Source organism: Vipera berus, assembly GCF_964194415.1.
Source record: "Vipera berus genome assembly, chromosome: 7".
Classification (NCBI taxonomy): domain Eukaryota; kingdom Metazoa; phylum Chordata; class Lepidosauria; order Squamata; family Viperidae; genus Vipera; species Vipera berus.
In genome coordinates, this window is record NC_138209.1 from 8,794,581 (window position 1) to 8,810,029 (window position 15,449).

A 15,449-nucleotide genomic window follows, 5' to 3' on the forward strand; every position below is an offset into this window, starting at 1 on the left:
TATTATAAGGGCTACATAGGCTGCTGTTTCTTCCCTTGTGTAAAGTACTGAATGTAAATCTAAAATCTTACATGGTTTGGGACCAGTTTTGTCTAGTGTTTAAGCACCAGGCTAGAACTCTGAGTTCTAGTCCCGCCTTAACCATGAAAGCCAGCTGAGTGACTTTGGGCCAATCACCAGGAGATTGTGAGTTCTAGTCCCGCCTTAACCATGAAAGCCAGCTGGGTAACTTTGGGCCAATCACCAGGAGACTCTGAGTTCGAGTCTCGCCTTAGCCATGAAAGCCAGTTGGGTGATTTTGATCCAGTCACTCTCTCTCAGCCCACCTCACCTCACAGGGTTATTGTTGTTGTGGAGAAAATAGGAGGAGGAAGGAGTATTGGATTTGTTTGCCACCTCGAGTTATTTGTAAAAATGCTAAAAGTGAGATACATATAAATAAATAAAAACAGTGTAACAGTTGTACATTCCAGCCCACATTGTAGATCTAACACGCAGCGCTATACTTATTTACTTAGAAGTCATTTAAAGGACTCACTTCAAAGGAAATATTCATGCAGCTTTAAATCAACTTCTCTTTCCAGAAATTGCTGGCTACACTCATTCTGTCCCCAGGGGTATCTGCATCAAAGCGTGTTTCATTTTTTTCTACAGCCTGTAATTTGTAGGGAGTTGGAGGTGAGAAAACCATGTCAATTGAAAGAGACAAAAAAAGTCCATATGCATAGAAAATATCCTATCAGGAAAACTCCTTTGGCTTCCTCCTTTTAATTTTAAGCATGTTGTCTTAAACTAATTAGCAAAAGAAAAGTATAAATATATATATATATAATAGTATTAATGGCGGAATATAGGTAATCCTTGACTTAACCATAGTTCATTTGGAGTTCCAGCGGAACTGAAAAAAGTGATTTATGATTGTTTTTCATACTTATGACCGTTGATCATATGGTCATGTGATCGAAATTCGGGTGCTTGGCAACGGACTCATATTTATGACTGTTGACGTGCGGATCCCCTTTTGTGACCTTATTACGAGCAAAGTCAATGGGGAAGCCAGATTCACTTAACGACCCACGTTACTAACTTCGTAACTGCGGTGATTCACTTAATAACTGTGTCAAGAAAAGTCGTATAATGGGGCAAAACTCACTTAACAAATGTTTTTCACTTAGCAACAAAAAGATTGGGCTCAGTTGTGATTGTAAATTGAGGACTCCCTGTAAAACCAAGAACGAGTTATTCTTATCCTAAAAAGAGAGATGGAGGGGGGAGGGGAGAAAAGAGAAAAAGAGACCTGGAAAATAATATCGTAAAGAGGAAAAAAATGTTGGTTCTAACATGCTTCTTGGAAATAAGTGATCAGTGGCCTGCATTAGATGTGAGTTAGTGATGAGTGAGACAGTTGAGTTGATGAATCTGCAGAAGGATAAAATCAGCACATAGGGAGATATACAGTTTAGGGCTTTGATTAAGATGTCCATTAAGAGTAGCAGATGTGAAACTTGGCTGCATCTGCCTTCCAGAATTTTATGACACAGATATATTGTCTTGCAACGATGTGGCTATGCGTTGTGTGAAGTGCGATTCAGTCGTAGGCCAAACTTTGGAAAAAAGTGCCGAGAAGAGCAACTAAGATAATTAAAGATCTGGAGATGAAAACGTATGAAGAACGGTTGCAGGAATTGGGGATAGCCAGTCTAGAGAAAAGGAGTGACATGATAGCAGTCTTGGAAGTATTTGACGTGCTGCCACAGAGAAGGGGGGGGGGGCTCAACTTATTTTCCAAAGCACCTGAAGGCAGGACAAGAAACAATGGATAAAAACTAATTAAGGAGAGAAGCAACCTGGAATTAAAGAGAGACTTCCTAACAGTGAGGACAATTAACCAGTGGAACAGCTCGCCTCCAGAAGTTGCAGATGCTTCATTGCTGGAGGTTTTTAAGAAGAGACTGGACAGCCACTTGTCTGAAATGGTATAGGATCTCCTGCTTGAGCAGGGGGCTGGACTATAAGACCTCCAAAGTCCCTTTCAGCTCTATTCTGGAAATCTCACCTTGGCTTGAATGCCATCATCAGAAAACGCTAACCTGGGTTTGGCATTTGATGCACAAACTTCCAGGGATCCGTGCAGGTTGAAACTTTCCAACTTCCTTGCTTCGCTTTCTCGCAGTGGGGCTTGTGGGAAGGATTAAGGTTGAATTCATCCTGGATTAGCGCATGTGCTAAGACGGCTGGATTCATACAACATGCTAAGGTACTGTATGGTGAATTTGCTAGAGCGGGGGTGGTGAGCAGTCTCCAAACTTGGCGACTTTAAGACTTGGCGACTTCAACGCCCAGAATTCCTCATGCTGGCTGAGGAATTCTGGGAGTTGAAATCCACAAATCTTAAAAGTCGCCAAGTTTGGAGACCCCAGTGCTTAGAGCCACGAGACCTCTTATCCATAAATCAGGGGTGTCAAACTCAATTTCATTGAGGGCCGCATCAGCATTGCGGTTGCCCTCAGGGGGCCGGGTGGGTATGGCCAGGGTGGGCGTGGCCTTCTGGGTGGGCGTGGCTAGAGTGCATATGGCCGACTGGGTGGGCGTGGCCAGCTCTACATCATTCGCATCAAGGGTGCCTATGGGAGCCTGGGCAGGAGTGGGACAGATCTGGGGGTCTCTGGCAGAAGGAGGGTCTCTGGACCAGGGCCAAGGCAGTGGGGGCCGTTCCCTCACTGTTTCAAGGATGGCTTCGCGGGCCACATGAAACCACTTCGCGGGCCAGATCTGGCCCCCGGGCCTTGTGTTTGACATGTCTGCCATAAATGGTAGCCACGATTCTCCATGAGGCATATAATTTTGTTGGATAGTCAAAGCTGCCAAGATCTCCACATCACCTTGTGTAGAATTAGCTACATGTCTTTCATTGATATCGTCCTAGTTGCGTCTTAATTGTCCTGTTTTGATTCTGCATTCCTTGAATTTTGCGGCTCTTGTCTTCTTCGCTTTCCTGAATTAGATTTTAATAGCAATTAGATATGATCCCCAGCAGAAGTTCCGGGTTTTGTTTTATAAGGTTCTAAAACATGATAAAACCCTCTGCATTTGCCATCTTACATTTTTAGCTCCTTTTGAACTACTATACTACTGATTTGAAGATATTGAAAGTAATGAGGTGTTTCAGACTATTCCTAGCAGGGAGTCTCAAAATATTTCATCTTTGTTTGATTAAACCTTCAATCTTGCAGTCTATAGGAGCCGTTATCCCTGCCAATCAATCTTTACCACATTAGCTTTCATGAAAATAATGTTTTGAGCAAGAGACGTTGAAACCTGGGTTTATTTTTCTTTCACATTGATCCCACAGTTTTAATAAGCTATTTATACATTAATGAGATCTCTTATAATACACTGAGTACTTCTATTTGTATCACAGCATTTCTGCAGTTCTTCTGAAACTCCTAGCAGAATAACAGAGTTGGAAGGGACCTGGGAGGTCATCTAGTCTAACCGCCTGCTCAAGCAGGAAACCCTGTACCATTTCAGACAAATGGCCAAAACTTCCAGTGTTGGAGCATCCACAACTTCTGGAGGCAGGTTGTTCCACTGGTTAATTGTTCTAACTGTCAGGAAGTTTCTCCTTAGTTCTAGGTTGCTTCTCCCTTTGGTTAGTTTCCACCCGCTGCTTCTTGTCCTGCCTTCAGGCGCCTTGGAGTATAGCTTGACTCCCTCTTCTGGGGCAGCCCCTGAGATATTGGAAGACTGCTATCATGTCACCCCTTGTCCTTCTCTTCACTAGACTAGACATACCCAATTCCAGCAACCATTCCTTGCTCAGATGGTCCACAACCTGCAACACTTCATTCAGGGACCGTTCAAAGTTACTACCACACTGAAAAAAGGGACTTAGGACCATTTTTCACATGATCGTTGTAGAGCCCCACGTGTCCAAAATTCATACATTTGGCAACTGACTCATGTTTATGACGGTTGCAGTGTCCCAGGACCACGCGATCTCCGTTTGCAACCTTCTGACAAGCGAAGTCAAGGGAGGAAGCCAGATTCATTTAACAGCCGTGTTGTTAACTTAACAGCCGCAGCGATTCACTTAACAACGGTGGCAAGAAAAGTCATAAAATGGGGCAAAGCTCACTTAACAACTGTCTCGCTTAGCAACAGAAATTTTGGCCTCAATTGTGGTTGTAAGTCAAGGAATCCCTGTAGTTTACTGTATGTTCAGTGCAACAATAAGCTTATAAAGACTCTGAACAGACTGTATCATTTTCCTTATAAAATCAAATTTTGAAAGCATTATGCCAATGAAGAAGGAAAACATCCTTGTATCTCATTCATTACCTGAATTAATGGTCCCATGGAAATTTCTATGAAAATCTTACAGTATTTTGCAGAATACTGGTTTGGGGACTTGATGCAATTTTTTTCCCTTTATTTCATCTTTGGTAATTGGCTTGTTAAGCAATTCCTTTTGCCGATTTGTAAATTTCATAATCTAGGGCTGTGTCCAAATACTCTATAATCTTTTACAAACTTGGCATCTGTTTTCCATACAGTTGAGAATAGTATTTAACAAACTGATTTATCATCTCTTCTGAAGCTGAAATACAATTCTTTCTGTCCCAATCTGAAATGATAGTTGCTTTATTGGGCATTTTAATGTGTTTTATTATGAACTACTCAGAAAACTTTGAATATTGGGTGGCTTAATTTTTTTTAAAAAAAATAAACGCATAGTTCTCTTCCCAGTTGATAGGCCAATAATTTTTCTCAAAATACTTCTGCTTAAGAAAGTTCATCTTCTTCTAAGATTCATTTACTTCCAAAAGGTCTACTTGATAACGAATTGTCTTAATTTTTGTTTCTTTATCCAGCATCAGATTCTGTTTGAGTCTTGATCCCACCAGCTTCAACTCATTGAACAATATAACTTTCTGCTTTCGTTTGCTTTCTGTTCAATATAAACAAATAATCCCATAATACGTTACTGAATTTCCATACTGCAAATAAAGAAATAGCAGAAGTTGAATTAGTTTGGGAGAAGCTCTTTAGTTCAAATTGGCACTTCAGTTTGATACCTTCTTGTACTAATAATAAAGTGCTCAAACTCAGTGAAAAAAGTGACATCACTATTTTTCACACTTACAGCCATTGCTGCTCCCCCCCCCCTTGATCACATGATCAAAATTTGGACATTTGGCAATAAGCACGATGGTTGCAGTGTCTCATTTAACAGGCAAAGTCAATGAGGAAGCCAGATTTGTTTAACAACCGTATTACTAACTTAACAACTGCAGTGATTCCCTTAACAACTGGGCAAGAATGGTCGTAAAATGGGGCAAAACTCACTTAAGAGCCCTGCTGGTGCAGTGGTTAGAATGCAGTATTTTATTTATTTATTTATTTATTATTTGACTTCTATACCGCCCTATTCCCATAGGACTCTGGGCGGTTTACAGGGCAATTAAAACCATACAATACAAAAGTTAAAATAAATTTAAAAGAAGTACCGTAATTAAATTTAAGCCCCTAAAATTAAAACTTTAAAACCCAATTAAAACCCCCTCAGTCTAGGCCAGACAGCTCAAAGAGCCAAGTTTTAAGGTCCTGGCGGAACGAATGGAGGTCGGGGGCAGTCCTAAGTTCCATAGGAAGTTGGTTCCAAAGGGCAGGCGCACCCACGGAGAAGGCCTTCTCTCTGGGGGTCACCCGCCGGCAATCCTTCACCGGCGGTACCCTAAGAAGGCCCTCCCTGCGGGAGGGCACAGAATGATGGGGAGTTGATGCCGGCAGCAGGTGTTCCCTCAAATAATCCGGACCCAAGCCATTTAGGGCTTTATAGGTCATCACCAGCACCTTGAATCTCACCAAGGTGCCTTGAGTTCGATCCCGACAGGCTCAAAGTTGACTCAGCGTTGTATCCTTCCGAGGTTGGTAAAATGAGGACCCAGATTGTTGGGGGCAAAAGGCTAACTCTGTAAAGCACTTAGAGAGGGCTGTAAAGCACTGTGACGTGGTGTATAAGTATTCTATTCTATTCTATTCTATTCTATTCTATTCTATTCTATTCTATTCTATTCTATTCTATTCTATTCTATTCTATTCTATTCTATTCTATTCTATTCTATTCTATTCTATTCTATTCTATTCTTATCACATCCTATCCTATTCCATCCCATCCCATATATTCTATTCTATTCTATTCTATTCTATTCTATTCTATTCTATTCTATTCTATTCTATTCTATTCTATTCTATTCTATTCTATTCTATTCTATTCTATTCTATTCTATTCTATTCTATTCTATTCTATTCTATTCTTATCACACCCTATCCTATCCCATCCCATTCCATATATTTTATTCTGTTCTGTTCTATTCTATTCTATTATGTTCTGTTCTGTTCTGTTCCGTTCCGTTCCGTTCCGTTCCGTTCCATTCCATTCCATTCCATTTCATTCAATTTATTTTCTTCTGTTCTGTTCTACTCTACTCTACTCTACTCCACTCCACTCCACTCCACTCCATTCCGCTGTGATGGCTCAGTAGTTAGCATGTAGTATTGCAGGCTAACTCTGCTCATTGCTAGCAGTTCAATAGTGACCGGCTCAAGATTGTTGGGGGCCAATAGGCTGACTCTGTAAACTAATTAGAGAGGGCTGTTAGAAGTGGTATATAAGTGCTGTTGCTATTAACTACTGTCTTGCTTAGCAATGGAAATGTTGGGCTCAGTTGTGGTCGTAAGTCGAGGACTATCTTCATTTCCTATTTTCCCTGAATAAATATTACTTAAGCAACAAATCTGCGTGGGGTTTTCACGCAACATCTTCTCTTCTACCATGTTCCGGTCTGTATGTTGTGTTACTGTGTTGTTTCTGAAAAACAAACTCATCTCTTACGCCCAGATTGCTGCACAAATGATTTAAGCAGCCGATTCCTTTTTATTTCATCGTTTTTTAATTGCTGTTGATCTCACATGGTAATTGCAGATTTGTTTTTTAATTATTATTTTTTTTTGGAGCCATGGAAAAGTGGTGCTTTGGGGGGAATTTTAGCTCCCGAGAGCTGTGCTGAATCTTGAAATGAAACCACTCTAGCAATATATATCAGAAAAGGAATAACTGGATCTATATTTGATTGCAGACAGGTTTCTGGAAAAAAAAGGGACTGTCACCCTTTCAAACAATGAGCTGTAGATAAGTAGAGAAGAAAAATATTGTGAAGTCTAGGGCATCCCCCCTTTTAAAAAAATGCATATATACTTAGGAATATGCAAAAGAAGAATAGGCAGAGCTAGGAGTTAAAATGAGATTAATGTCCATCATTCAGTTGCAATTCAGAAGAATTTATTGCTCAAGCTTATACACAAGAATCTAGACAACTAATGTTCAAATCTTAATCAGCACCAGAATTCAACAGAATACAAGGGAGGCTGGTCTTGGATCATTTGTGGCAATGTAAGGACTCTTAGCTGATGACACATTTAATTCCACCACCAGCCGGGATCTGCCTGCTCTTCTCCTACGAGAATTTATTTATCAGAAGAATTTATTGCTCAGGCTTATACACAAGAATCTATCTAGTCAACTAATGTTCAAATCTGAATCAGCACCAGAATTCAACGGAATACAAGGGGGGCTTGGATCGTTTGTGGCAATGTAAGGATTCTTAGCTAATGACACATTTAATTCCACCACCTGCTCTTCTCCTACAAAAGTTTCCATGAGTGTTCCAAAACAAATCAAATCTCTCGGATTTCACCCTGAATACAATAAGGTAATTGTGTGAACGGATTGGACAGCATTGCTTTTAAGCAGAATGGATTTCTGAATAGATTCTCTATTTCCTACTGAGTAAAACAACCTACTTTAATGAGCTCATTGACCTACCATCCCAAGCCTTAAAAGAGCATCCAGAACTGTTCCCAATGAGCTCGTTAGGATTCTCTAGCAATTAGAAGCACAGCAAAATTAATTATAATAATAATGATCGAGGACAGGGGCTTAATGGATTTCATCTGCATCCCTGTTTTGCAGATTTGCACTTAGTTGTAACTTAAAATAGCCTCTTTGCTCTGGTTACCTTTTTCACTCAGCTCCCCTGATGTTGGAAAAATCTCAGAGACTGCTTAACTGGGTCCACAGCTGAGCCAAGAGTTTATTCTGGTTGAATAAGTCACAGAGCACAGAGTTAAACCCTGAACCACTAGCTCTGGAGATGATGGGGCTATTTTCAAAGTCTATGGAGATTCTCAGCCATCCAAGTCACGGTTGTCCCAAAGGTGCTTTTTCGAAAGGCAACTGGACTTTCTTTGTTTTTCCTTCGGGAAAACTGAAGAAGCCTCTGAATGAGAAGCGAAACGTCTTGTAGCAAAAACAAAGGAAGTCCAGTTGCCTTTCAAAAAAAAAAAAAAGCACCTTTGGGATATTTTCAAAGGTTGCTGTACTCTAAAACAGGGCTTTTCAACCTTTTATTTTATTTATTTTATTTATTTTTATTACATTTATATCCCGCCCTTCTCCGAAGACTCAGGGCGGCTTACAAGCTTTTCACCCATTGTACCACTTTTAGGATATGGCAACATCCGAGTACCATCAGTCGCCTAGCAAGGTGTCAAAAACTTGATGACCAAAAAAAAAAGGAAAAAAGTGAAGTACAGGTAGTCCTCGACTTACAACAGCTCGCTTAGTGACTGTTCGCAGTTACAATGGCACTGAAAAAAGTGCCCCCCAAGCCACAGCCGAGCAAGACACCTGCCTGCCCGCCCGGCGGTGCTCCTCCTGTCCGAGGTTTTCATTGTTGTGAGCATTTCTGTTGAGGATTGGCAGTGGGGGTGGGGTGGGGTGGTGCTTGGTTTTTATCCCCCCCCCGTCTGCTGGGTGGTTGCAGCAGGTTTGGGTCGCTTCACATGACCCTGGGACACTGTGACCTTCATAAATATGAATCAGTTGCCAAGCATCTGAATGTAAATCACAAGACCCTGGAGATGCTGCACCATTCCAGCTGATCGGCGCTTCTTCTGCGCTCAGCAGAAGTGCCAGGATCAGCGCTGAGCTCCAGCTGGATCCTGGTGCTGATCCTGGTGCTTCCACTGAGCCCTGACAGCCCTGCAGCTCCAGTCATCTCTTGCTCAGGCTTGTGCGGTGCTGCCACCGGTTCAACTCATTCCCTTCCCCCGCTACCACTTTTCTAGAATGGTCGCGTACCACCTGCTAGGTGCCAATGTACCACAGGTGGTACCCGTACCACTGGTTGAAAAGCCCTTCTCTAAAAGACCCAATGTGGCCTTTTTTGAATTTTTTTGAACCGGGTCCTCAGTAGATCAAGAGTTGACCAGCAATAGAAGGTGACATAGAAGGTGGTAACCTCTTAGGGAGCTCCTGCATCCTTTTGAGTTAGATCTTTGAAGACTATGGGTGCTCTGGGAACGGGTGCAAAACGTAAATAAAATCATGGTGCTCTTGATCTCTATCCTGGCTTCTGATTTCTTACGCCTGACAAGTTTACAGAAACCAATCCCACTGTTAGAGCATTCAGTTGGTCTCTGGGTAATGGTATAAGAATGGCGAACCTTTTAGAGACTGAGTGCCCAAAACCTGCCCCTGTTTCACTCTGCCCCTGTCCCTGCTCCGCTGCTCTGCCCCACCCCGCCCGCCCGCAGGGCCACCCAACGCCTCCACAGCCCCCCGCAGCAGATCGCCCAGGTGGCCCAGCAGCGCCATGGCAGCTACACCTTCCGCCCACAGCATCATCTGCTTGCGATGGGGCGCGAGGGCGGAGTCTTCTTCCCGCTGCCCGCCTGCAATGTCCTTGGCTGTCCACACAGGCCGCACCCGGGGGTGACTCTCCTTCAGGAGGCTGCTGGTGAGGAGGAGCCTGCGGGGGGAGGCGGGGCTGGGGTGATGGCACATGTGCCCACAAGAGAGTGTTCTGAGTGCCGCCTCTGGCATGTGTGCCATAGGTTCTCCACCATTGGTATAGATTGCTACGCCATTGGAAATTCAGCTAGTTCATTGTTTTAAGATGTCACCACCTTAAGATCTGTTACACAAAGACTTTGGTTGTTCTCATCTTCCACCCTTGCCGCCCGTTCATTGCTTCGTTTAATGACTTCCTGTATTTTCAGTCTTCTTTGCAGAGCAGTGGGATCCCCCGCCTGGTTATCAGCTCTACCATCTGGGTCCCGGAGGGAGGCATGTTGCAAATCACAAAGAAAAACCTGCAAGCGGAGATGCTGGGGGCCAGCGATTCTGCGATCGTCTATACAATTAGGGACAAGCCACAATATGGTAAGTCGGGATGTATGAAACCTCTTGAGTTGTTAAGTGAATCTGGCTTCCCCTTTGACTTTGCTTATAGAGGTTGCAATAGAGGGGAATCACATGACCCCAGGATACTGCGACCATCACAAATACATCAGCGCAGATGCCCAAAGTTCAAATTTTGATCTGCTGAGCACAGGGTTGCCGCCAGTGTGAAAAATGGTCACAAGTCACTTTTTCTCGGTGCCGTTGTAACTTCAAACGGTCACTAAAAGAATGTGTCATGGTTCCGATAGATGAGACCATTTAAAAGAACTTCCAAGAACATTTTTATTTGGTTACAACATAAGGGCACAAAACAGAGGTGAACCCAAGACTAAAATTTCCTCCCTCTGGTTACAAAAGTTACAAGTTGCAATTCCCACCCCAATTTGTTGTCATAAATCACATTCACCAATTGTTGCAAAATGCGGGCTCTCTGTTCTGTACCAGCCTGCTACCGGCCTTGCAGAAAAGGCAACCCCTTTACAGACGGCAAGAGGCTGGAATACGTCTGCCAAATTTATTACAAAAACAAACAAGACACGAACCAAGATACCGGAGCTTTGAAACACTATCTGAGCAGTTGCTTTCAGCAAACCAGCCCTCCCCACACAAGTCCTTTATAAAGAGTTCAGGGCGTGGCTTCTCTCTCCCTCCTTCCGAGAAGCCCCATTGCCTTCCTCTGTTTACTCCTACTTGACTGCCTCCTGCGTCGGGCGTCCTTGAACAGGGCCAGCTGTGGGTCATCTTCATCCACACTGTCAGGCTCACACAGCTGGGTCTCCATGGTGACCAAGTGGGAGGGGCCTGCCTGAGGGCTATCATCAGCAAGGTCTTCAACACCCCCCTCCTCCTCTGAGTCGTCCGACCCAACTGCCGAACCCACAGGCTGACCCTGAATCACAACACTCTCTTCCCAGCTCACCAACATCATGCTTTGTTATCAGCAAAGACCTTGGTTCCCGTACATGTGAATTGTTTTGGCTAACTGAGAAAAACACCTCCCCCGCTTCTTCTAACTAAATATGTGGCAATGAAAGACAAAGTGAAAAATGGCTTCAGTTCGGTGTGTCACAGCATTGACAGAATGCTTGCAAGTTGGGGACTACCTGTATTTCCTTTAGAGGTTGTGGTTGATCCATCACTGGGTTTTTTTAAGAAGAGATTGGACAGCCACTTGTCTAAAATGAAATAGGATCTCCTGCTTGAGCAGGGGGTTGGGCTAGAACAGGGCTTTTCAACCTTTTCACCCATTGTACCACTTTTAGGATATGGCAACACCACCAATTGCCTAGCAAGGACCCTGGAGATGCTGCAACATTCCAGCTGATCAGCGCTTCTTCTGGGCTCAGCAGAAGTGCCAGGATTAGTGCAGAGCTCCAGCTGGAGCCTGGTGCTTCCACTGAGCCCTGACAGCCCTGCAGCTCCAGCCGTCTCTCGCTCAGGCTTTTGCGGTGCTGCCACCGGTTCAGCTCATTCCCCTCCCCCACTACCACTTTTCTAGGATGGTCGCGTACCACCTGCCAGGTGCCAATGTACCACAGGTGGTACCCATACCACTGGTTGAAATGCCCTGGATTAGAAGGCCTCCAAGGTCCCTTCAACTTCCACAACTTCTGGAGGCAGCTTGTTCAATTGGTTAATTGTTCTCACTGTCAGGAAGTTTCTCCTTAGTTCTAGCTTGCTTCTCTCTTTGGTTAGTTTCCACCTGTTGCTTCTTGTCCTGCCTTTAGGCGCCTTGGAGTATAGCTTGACTCCCTCTTTTTGGGGCAGCCCCTCAAATATTGGAACACTTCTGTCATGTCACTCCTAGACTTTCTTTTCATTAAACTAGATACACACAATTCCTGCAATCGTTCTTCATATGTTTTAGCTTCCACTGCCCTGTGCCCGGTGCTCATGTAGAGCTGAGAAGAACTCAGCCTTTTTCTTGCCTTTGCCTGTTGTCTACATGATTGATTGATTGATTGATACATGAGACCTGGCATGCTATAGCAAATGCTCATTAGGTAAATATGAAGTAGTCACTAAATTCCACCGATCTTACCTCCCACACCTGTTCTAAGAATACTGTCATGGTTCTGACAGATGAAACTCTTCGAAAGAACTTCGAGGCATTGTTTACCTTAAAGGGTCTTTTATTCGAGTAGTGTAATATCGGCACTTACATAATCGAAGCCAAAAACTGAATTCCCCTCCACTGGGCACCAAGTATCAAAGCACAATTCCCTCCTTCAATTTAAGAGTCATAAATCACATTCCCCAATTAGCTTGAAGCGCGGGCTTCCTCTCCAGCTCTCCACCCCGCCAATTCTTTATCAGCTCTGGGCTCAATAACCTTGATTCTCATGCTAGGTTTAGTGTTGTTATGTCTAGCTGGACTCTCATTCACATCCCCTCCCCCCTCCCAGCATCATCTGATTCTAAAAACGAAAGGGGAAAAAGGGCTACATTTCCATCTGCTGTCAATGCAAAAACATCCGATGTTAGCAGCGTTGACAAATACCACAAAGAGGAAGAGAACTTTGCTTGTATATTAAACTCTTTTAAGGTCTGGCAGTAGATACACATATCCTTGAAGAGATAGATCATTAAATAAACAAGTTACATTGAACCATCTCTCTAAAATTGTACGCCACTCAATCCTTGGCCTAAGAGAAAAATGCCACGTGCCCTACCTTTCCCTGTCTTTATCATCTCTTACGCGATCAGAGCTGTCAGTTTCATTTACAGGTCACTGGCTAAAATCTCACAAGGTTGTTAAAAACTCAATTTCGGTGGCATCATCTTGGAGACTTTATCAAAAATCTCACGAGACCAATTGCAGTGTTTCAAGAATGATGTAATTCATGGGTCATGGGTTCATGAGTTCATGGGTCAAGCTGGCTTTGAGAACAGGTGACTGTTCTGTGAACTTCTGAGTGCGCATAACAGAAATGTAATTGAAAAGACTGTATTGCTTATAATTATAATTAAAGAAAGTTCCTACCTACAGACAAACATATGCATGCGCTTGTATCACGGTGTGCCTTAGAAAGGAACATTTCTTAATGCGGGGCCTGCACGTTTTTCATTTTAAGTCAACAAAGAACTCTTTCAGATTGAAAAAAACAAAATAAACTAACGCTAACGTGACCAGACTTTGCACTTCCCAGGGAAAAGCCTAGAAAAACAAGCATTAGATGTAATGGTATTCCACACTGGATAAGTGCTTCGCTGTTTGATGTATATTTGTTTGTAGCTAATAAAATACTTTTCGAATGCAGAGTTTGCAGAGAGAGGTGCTTTAAAAAAGAGTGTCCCTCTGCTTATTAGTATGTGTCAGAAAGAATAATGTAGATGACAAGATCAAGGTGGTCCTCAATTTAACGGCTATAACTGGGGCCAGAATTCCCATGCCAAAACAAGTTAAGTTAAGTCGTGCCTGATTTTACAACCTGCTTTTACCATGATTGTTAAGCGAATCACTGCAGTTGTTAAGTGAATCACTCAGTTCTTAAGTGAATCTGGCTTTCCCCGTTGATTTTGCTTGTCGGAAACTGGCTGGGAAGGCTCCCACATCCCAATCGCACGAACCCCCCCCCAGGTGCTCTTTAATTGTTGTAAATACTGTGCACGCCGGTCGCCAAGCACCCACATTTTGATCATGTGACCATGGGGTGGTTTGCAGTGGTCGTACGTGTGACGACTGTCTGTAAGTCATTTTTTCCCCGCGGTGCCGTTGTAACTTTGGTTATAAATCAAGGACTACCTGTATTTTATTTTCAGAGAGTTCTTATTGCTCGCAGGGGGAGCGTGATGGCTCAGCGGTTAAGATACTGGGCCTATCGGTTAGAAAGTTGGCAGCCCAGGTTCGAGACCCCGAGCTCCACCTGATGGGGTGAGCTCCCTTCCTCACCTCAGCTCCTGCCAACCTAGCAGTTTGAAAGCATACAGACGCAAGCAGATAAATGGGTAGCCCTTCAATGGGAAGGTAACAGCGTTCCGTGACATCATGCTGGCCATATCACGACGGAAATGTCTTCGGGCAGCACTGGCTCAAAGGCCTTGAAACGGGCATAAGCAGCGCCCCCTATAGTCGGCAATGACTAGTGGCCTAAAATCCGCAGGGATTCCTCATTACTTGCACTTTTTCTTTTTTTCCTGAAGGTATAATTTCTCTGGTGGTATTTTCCCAAAGATCTCTTCAGCACCAAATTGATGACAAAACCTGAAATTACCCCTTCGGGATGGGAGGCAATAAGTAACCTCACTTCCCCCCCCATCTCTGAAATTACCAGAAATTGATAGATTTGTACAATGCAGTCTCTCTAGTCCCAAAATTAAATCAACATTAGGGAAGCACGGAGAGCGGAGATATTTCTGTGTAATCTTCCGTATCCATTTCTCTCATTTTCAGGCTCTCCCAATACTCAGAAGATATTTCGAAGTCTTTAGGCAAGGGCAATTAAGTCCATCAATAGTTTTTTGTATCTCTGCCTACCTCATTTGAGTTTAGAGTGGTGGATGTTGGGTGCTAAAGTAAAATGCCCCAGCCTCTTTATTAATTGGCCCTATTTATAGCCACTGCAGTAGAGGAGACTCTTAGCATTTTCCAATACCTCTGCAAACCCATCGAATCAAGAGTCCGCGGAGCAATAAATAAAAATAAAAATCACAGCGCAAAGCAGCACAATAAAACATCCTTAATATGCAGACCAACCAAACTAAAGATGAGCCGTCATCAAGTTAACGCATATTTTTTTAAAAAAATATATCACAAAATCAATAAAATATCTGGTGATACTCCCAATGTTCTCTTGAGTGCCATTCTGATTTTAATGACTTGCAGCAGTGTTTCTCAATCTCGGCAACTTGGAAATCTGGGCACTTTAACTCCCAGATTTCCCCCACGGCGGCTGGGGAATTCTGGGAGTTGAAGTCCACGCAACTTAAATTGGCCAAGGTCGAGAAACAGAGGCTTGCAGACGGCTAACAACACGGCATTTGAACCGAGTGAATTTCTGGGGAGTAGCAAATATTCCTAAGTGGGGGTGCAGCAGTAGAAAGGCAGCTTGTACCCCCTCCCTCTAAATAATCACAGGAACAGAGGGCTAGTAGGGGTGAGCCAAATGGATTGAAAATAGTTGTAGGAGACATTCCTGCA

At 43.4% G+C, this 15,449-nt stretch overlaps 1 protein-coding gene across 1 annotated transcript in view; it reads left to right on the forward strand.

Annotated features, from left to right (window-relative positions):
• Positions 1-15,449, forward strand: part of FRAS1 (Fraser extracellular matrix complex subunit 1) — a gene marked incomplete at its 5' end in the record, with an annotated part of 282,197 nt that overhangs the window by 126,048 nt on the left and 140,700 nt on the right. The window contains one exon of the mRNA XM_081333331.1: positions 10,138-10,288. Within this exon, the coding sequence (XP_081189457.1) occupies positions 10,138-10,288 (151 nt within the window). The remainder of the gene's footprint in view (positions 1-10,137; positions 10,289-15,449) is intronic.